The sequence below is a fragment of the Cephus cinctus genome, unplaced genomic scaffold, assembly GCF_000341935.2.
Source record: "Cephus cinctus unplaced genomic scaffold, Ccin1 Ccin1_scaffold0336, whole genome shotgun sequence".
In the NCBI taxonomy this organism is placed as follows: Eukaryota; Metazoa; Arthropoda; class Insecta; order Hymenoptera; family Cephidae; genus Cephus; species Cephus cinctus.
In genome coordinates, this window is record NW_014333030.1 from 11,929 (window position 1) to 19,306 (window position 7,378).

The window sequence follows — 7,378 nt, forward strand, 5'->3', positions numbered from 1 at the left end:
CTACAGGACTTTTCGTGGCCCGGCATTTTCCAGGACGTCGCGCCGTTCGTGAAACGGTGCCAGGTCTGCCAGCTCAATAAAGTGCACCAGGGGGCGGCCCCTGGATTAATGCGCGAGCGGACAACCGAGGACCCATGGACCGTAGTAGCTGTAGACGTTATGGGACCCTTCCCCCCTAGCAAGGCCCACAACAAATACATTGTAGTCTTTCAAGATCTCTTTACTAAATATGTGGAGGCCAAAGCCCTCCGCACCGCCACAGGACCCACCATTATCAATGCCCTGGAGACCCTTATTATAAACCGTTGGGGATGCCCGCGTTTCCTGCTTACAGATAATGGCACGGAATTTGTTAATAAACACGTGACCACCCAGCTAAGCCAGTACGGCATCCGCCAAACCACCAACCCTCCCTACCATGCCCAAGCGAACCCCGTAGAACGAGTTAACCGTACCGAGTTAACCGAGTTAACCGTCCCAGAACTGGGATATTCACCGCCCCGAATTATGCTTTGCCCTCAATACCTCCGCGCAGACCTCTACCCATATGACCCCCGCGTTCCTGAATTTTGGAAGGAATCCGAGGCCCGTGAAAAGTATTAGAGATCGAGTTCCCATTCCCGCCGTCCTCAAGCGAACGGACCTCGCAGTCTGGGAGGATAGGATGAGACGTCTTCCTCTTATCCACGACTGGGTAAATAAAAACGTATCAGAGGCCTCCAAGAGACAAGCCCGCTACTACAATCGAGGAAAAGCAGACCGCGAGTTCTAAGTTGGAGACCTGGTCCTCCGGAGAAATCGAGACTTTCGTCCGTTTCCCAAAATTTCGCCGCAAAATTATCCCCGAAATATCGAGGCCCTTACACCATCACTAAAAAGATTTCCCCCGTGGTCTATGAGATCCACATCCCCTTAAAGAAAAAGTGGCCAAAAGTCCATGTGAAGGACCTGAAGCCCTATACGTTCCCCATAGAAAGTCCTGAGGATCCAATTCGCATGAAGGACCCAGACCCTGAGGCCCCAGAAACCGTTATGAACGAATCGTCACCTACGCCATTGCCTCCCATAGACGAGGAACCTGAAAATCCCGATCCACCTGAATCCCTATCCAGCCCTCCCACTCCCGCTGCACCAGCGCCAGGGAAAAGGCCGAGAGGACGCCCGCGCGGCAGCAGAACCTCCCGTGGTCCCCTAAGAAATGAAGCCCCCTCACAACAACGCTACGCCCTTAGAACCCGGAGCCGCAATATACCACACGAGTGAGCCTGATAGAATAACTGTAATAGCACTTCCAGATCTTATCCTTGTTTTCTCTAGAGGCCATGAAATGGCATTTTCAGTTTCCTTTTGTTATTTGAAGTTCCTTTTTCGGTTGATCCTTTTCTTTTTTTTTTTTTGTTGTTTTGTTGGAGATTAAACATTGTAACTAGCCAAAAACCTGGAGTACCTATTTCACCCTACCCTACTCCCACCTAAACCCTAGTCGATCCTCTCGTCCCTGTCAGTGCCTTTCTCCCCTCCTTCCCTCCCCCGTATGAATGACCGCTCAAGCACCCTATTTGGATAGTGCTTTCGTCTAAGCGGGAGGGAGTTTGTAACAAAAATGTTACTACAGACTCCCCTCCGCCTCCTGGCTCGAGGTCCCACAGGCCTCGGGTATTGCGTTTTATAGTTAGTATTGTTAATCGAGAGTATTTAGTGTTCTAGGTTTGTTATAACTAGTCCTAAGATCCCCCCTCCCGATCACCCTTCCCATCCTGTCCCCATTCCCCCGTAGGGCACTGGCTCGAGGACCAATTTCGAGGACCAATAACAAGCACCTGCATCGAGGACATCGTCGTGGACCTGCCACGAGGACACAGCATCCCTGGATGGACCGAGAGAGCGGCTACGTCGCCGAGGCAGCGGAAGGCAGGGATGGCATGGGCAGGAAAGACAGCTGATCGAGTCGCTCATGGGATGGATGCCCAGCCACCACCATCACCACCAATATATGCAGCCCCGGTGCAGTCCCGTCACACGGGCAGGAAAAAGTCCCGGCACGCGCGCCGGCTAAGCCAGCACCGTGCCGCCGCCGCGAGGCCCTGGAAGGCCCGGGAGTCCAAGAGATGTCAAACCGACCAATGCCAAAGCGCGTAGCCCTCTCAGCTGAGCAGCCCAACCAATCCCCGAGTCCCGGGAGGCCTGTGAACGGCAACAGCGAGGACCGGAAATCGGCAAGAGATCGACACTTCGAGCCAGGATATCGTTGCGGTCGTACGCAAATTGTGTGTGTTGCGAAAGTGAGTGAGAAGTGTGACCATTGGGATTATTGTACCTTGTTGGATTACAGTGTGAAGAGCGTACTGAGTGAGTACCTTGGAGTGATTGCGTTTTCCCTATATACCATCCCTGCCCTAGCACCCCTTTATTAGCTGCTTAGTAGAGTCGTAGGTCCCTTCAGGACATAGCGAGCCGTCCCCACGTGGGCCGGCATTCTAGTGATTCTTTTTGCATTTGCGACGGGCCTTCCGCTTGCCATTAACGACCGCTGCTGTTGACCTTGCGCTCGAGGCCCGTGGTGTATTGCGTGCGTCCTAGTTTAAGTATTGTTGCATCCCTCTGGCGAAACCCTCCGTACCCTCCTTCTTTCCCCCACCTGCCCCCTTTGCACACCGTAACCGACGTAATTTTCAAGTAGCCATATTCGCGTTTGGGAACCTTCCTCCCTGAGACCCCCTCACCTCTCTCTCCGCTAGCCTAGCCATATCCCGTCGAGCAAACAAGCGAAGACCTTTCGGGGTCACTCGTCGGTGCTACACCGTTATAGTAGCTGGCGCCCATCCTTTGTTAGAGCTTGATTCCTCAGTTGATCCTTTTCCGCTAGCCCCTCCGTTCCCGTTACCCCTTGCCCATCGTGAATCCCTCCCCTTCCCTCTGGCCCGGTTAACGGATTGATTGAAAATGATTGATTGAACGTAGAATAGACTCGCAGCTGCTCTCCCAGTACTGTCTGAGACAAAAGTATAGAACTGACTGAAGCTGGAACATATAAACTGTTTGTAATTCATATGGCTTTAATTGAATGACCAACTCTAACTAAATGTTTGCGCTTCGATTCAAACCTTATAGATCAAACTCGGCCAAGAGATATAAATTTCATCAAAATAATTTTACTTTCATACCATACCCTCGTATCCATTTCTCGGCCAATCACAGCCTCTGATGTCAGTCTGTACCTGTACGATTTTTCATACGAAGTGCGTTAATAAATGACCACCATACGTTGAAATTGGACTATTTATCATTAGCGCACCTTTCTGATTAAGATTAAGACCTCCTAAAGGAAAATCGGTCCCGAAATATCGACCGTAAGTTTATGCCCCAATATGTCCGATTCCTTGTTCGTTGATTTTAGGTTTTTTTTTTTTGGCGAAACTAAGGACCACCAAATGTTTTAATTATGATATTCGTGACCACCAAACGATTTCCCATGGAGACTAGAGTAAAGAAGGCCGAACGCAATACTTTGCATGTGGTCCCGAAACGGTGTACAGCGTGTACAGTAACGTCAGTTGCACATCATGGGGGCGCTGTAGTCAAACGATCTAGAGAAAGACGGACAGAGAAGTGAAAGAGACCGAGATAACTTTGTTATATACACGCCTTCTAGCGGGAATTATGAAGAGAATTTTTTGCTTACAAATAAGCTATTTTATATTGTTATATGTGTATTGTCGGCAATAAAAAAATAATAATAATATATTTTCATGACGCGAAATACAATAATAAGATATTACAATTGTAACGCTTTTATGCGATTATGTGATGATCTCCGAAGTGTGATAGGATATTGTGAAATTATTATTGCCCGATAGATTGGTAGTAAAATTATGTCGATATCTTTTTGATGCCTTAATGGGTTCCAAATATCCGTTTGGAAGGTACCTATTTATTATTGTGTTGAAGTTATCTTTTAGAACAGTTATTAGCTTATAGGTAACTTCCAGACGAATATTTGGTACTCATTTAGTTCACTTTTGAATAACTTTCTGGGTTGTGCTACTTGAAAATAACGAGAGATTAGAGATGTCAGTTCTTTATTACAGTAGGACCTCGATTTTATGGACAAGTCGGGACCGGAAGTCCACAGAATCGAGGTTCCCTAAGCTCCACCCCTACAATGCGTATAGCCACTCGCGCGCTTGTGGACAGTACCGTATCATATGGTCGTGGCATCCCTTCAATTATAAACTATAAACGGGCCCGGATGGCTGCCGACACTAGAGTGTAGTTACGGTACTGGCTGGGGGAGCGTACATGCGCCCCACTCTATAAAGTGTTAGCAAGAAAGTGGGGTTTGTCCATAAAATCGAGGTCCTACTGTATTTAGAATGTTATAAATACATTTTATAAACATTAATGACAACTGTTATCATATTAAAACAATAAAATATTGTTGCTGTGGTGACCGATTTTCCCAAACACTTATATGAAACTATCCTGAACGCCAGTTTCTACCTTAATGCATAATAATAAACACTTTTGTATAATACACATTGGCCCTTACTCATAACTCTTTTTTAGCGTTAAGAGACGTCTATTAGTCGTTAAAAGACAACAGATAGCAGTCGATAAAATACGTCTCTTAACGCTAAAAGAGAGGTATGATTAAGGGCCATTGTGTTTAGAGAACGTGCAGACATTGATAATAATTCAATTATAATTTCTCCCATTTGAGTGTCGGGTCAATCGTGATCACTTCATTCCATTGCTTTCCATTCTTTAGCTCCTTCATGCAAATACTGAATTTCTAGTAAAATATTTGCTTCATTTTTGGCTTGCAGTACTCAATCAAGTCAGCCAGGGTTCCCTAGTACGTGCAATTCAGCAGATATCCTTCCATGCCTATAAGCTGACAACAGAAATACGGTGTTACGTATATCGACCTTCATTCCGAAACAGAAGAATAACGTAGCCGATAGGAAGCATAATTGCAGACTCAGCACGTTGCCCAGTGCATTGCCCGTACCACCTACCCAGCTGGTTAGTCGAGTGCATTCCTAACGTCCTAACCGTACCTAGAGCATCAGCAAAAATCGACTATATAAGCAGCCAAAATCATGGCACAGATGCTCAGAAAATCATTCAGTTTCATGCGTAAAAGATCGGACTGCACGTTGTCACTCGTGGCTCTAACCGTTAGAGTATTAGATTCAGCGTAATATTCGCAATCTGGCCTAGGTACGGATTCGTTATTACATACCCTAGGGAACAAGCTGGATCGGTTACCGGGCAAAATTGAGCTGCATAGACTAGTCTTTCCAAATATCGCATAGATTTGATAAATTTCTGTTCCACCAAATTTCTTCTTGCCTTAACCTCACACACAGTCAGGTTTTGTTATCCGATTTCACAATATTTCTCATAATCGAAACACTGTACACGACAATTAATTGACGAAACACTGTACACGACAATTAATTAAATTTCTTCTTGCCTTAACCTCACACACAGTCAGGTTTTGTTATCCGATTTCACAATATTTCTCATAATCGAAACACTGTACACGACAATTAATTGAAAACTTCTAAATTGGTTGTAACAATATATCGTAAATTCACATTTTACTCGCGTTTTAAATATCTATTACCCATCCTCAACATTTCAGAGAATATCTATCCACGTTGGAATAGCAAGGCGTGTTTCAACACCTTAAACGAGCAGCAAACCCACCATTGAGTGCATTCTTACCGCTCGGAATTCACTCAAATATTATTCACGTTACCTCCGGTTGTTCCTTTTCTTTTGGTTACTTCTAAATTTTTGTTATCAAATTTAAAGGCCTCGCTAGCCACTACGGCTACGTAACAACGAAAAAAATACACGTTAGCAAACGATTTTTGTTTCTCAATCGAATGACACCAGTACCATTAAAATCAAATCGCTTCTTTACGATAAAGAACTAAATAAAAAATCGTAAATAAAATAAATAAAAATTTCAAAATAGGTGTCATAATTTCTAAAATATGATATATCGTTTCTCGATCTAAACCATATAAAATGAAATGATTTCACTGTAATTAATAATAGTTTATTCCTGATATATGTGAGACTCACTTTTGACATTTAAAGAATTGCAGAAGATAAGAATCAATGTCGACCCTGTGCTATCAGTTTCATCATTTGATCATACGTCATTCAGAGGGATAATTCCATTGTCCTTGATTGTTAGTGATCGTTTTGTGGCAGATGTCACTTTCACTGTGTAGAATAAGACTGAAAAATATCAACGATTACATTCGGCAATTGATAGCTAAAGAATCCTATGAATGTTTCTATCTTAACCTCGTTGAAGTGTTCCGACATACCTGAAATAATCTCGACACGTTGGCAGCTCGTACATCTCGCTGTTGCCTTCCTCAAAATTTTCAATTTTCTCATCGCGATTTCGTTCTCTTCCTTTCTCTCTTCTTGGATGTTCGGTCGCTCTCGCTTCCATCGCTGTAGCCTATCAGCTATTCGAACTTCGGACGAAAAAAAAAACGTGTTTTTGCACACAACTCTGCTTTTTCAACCTCACTAGCCTTTCTTACTCGGTTTTTTCAAACCATTCTTCGTTCACTTCACTTGTAACACCAATTGTCAACTTCACTTCGGTCGCCTGACTAGAGCGACGCTTATGGTAAATCTTTAAAACTTACCGGTACGCGATTCTTGAACCAATAATTCGGCATTTTTCCGTATACGTTCGGCGTCCTGTACTCTAGTCTCCATGCGATTTCCAATCGGAAAAAATAAATTGTTCGGCTAACTTCACGGGTAAAGTTTGATCCCCAAAAAGCACTTACGTGTAAAAAAACTACGCCAAGTACAGGAGTGTTGTGTATTCCTCTAATAAAAAGTATTGATATCAGATTATTGAGGCCAAGTACATAAGTCACTACATGTTCGCTTATTATATGATCTAGTACTAGCCCATCATTTTAATTGTATTTTTAAAATTTCCTGTAACGTTTTCACTACTCTTTTACATTAGCTTCTCGTAGTTGATTATGATTTAATGGTTATTTAATAATTAATAAAACTTTAGCTGATACCTTATCGAGTACTACTTGGCGGGTCCGTGCATTTCTTGACATAAATTTGCGTTCATTATGCCAGTCATCAAACTCAAAACCAATGTCAACTTTCTATATAGAGCTTATTAACAATAACTCGTGAATAATAATTACGGTAAAAGCTTAATAACAAACATATAGTTTTAGGATACTATTAGTACGTTCAAAGTAGTACTCGATAAGGAATCAGCTAAAGTTTTATTAATTATTAAATAACCATTAAATCATAATCAACTACGAGAAGCTAATGTAAAAGAGTAGTGAAAACGTTACAGGAA

At 43.4% G+C, this 7,378-nt stretch overlaps 1 protein-coding gene across 2 annotated transcripts; it reads right to left on the reverse strand.

Annotated features, from left to right (window-relative positions):
• Positions 1-6,094: 6,094 nt before the first annotated feature.
• Positions 6,095-6,781, reverse strand: LOC112494242. 2 transcript variants are annotated; one of them, XM_025084276.1, is made up of 3 exons: positions 6,684-6,781; positions 6,351-6,506; positions 6,095-6,258 (listed from the first exon to the last, which is right to left on the reverse strand). In XM_025084276.1, exons 1-3 carry the CDS (start codon positions 6,754-6,756, stop codon positions 6,170-6,172), a joined length of 318 nt encoding a protein of 105 aa, XP_024940044.1. In that variant the 5' UTR covers positions 6,757-6,781; the 3' UTR covers positions 6,095-6,169. The 2 variants fall into 2 exon arrangements, with proteins under 2 accessions (XP_024940044.1, XP_024940043.1); XM_025084275.1 differs by having other exon boundaries at positions 6,095-6,506.
• Positions 6,782-7,378: the final 597 nt, after the last annotated feature.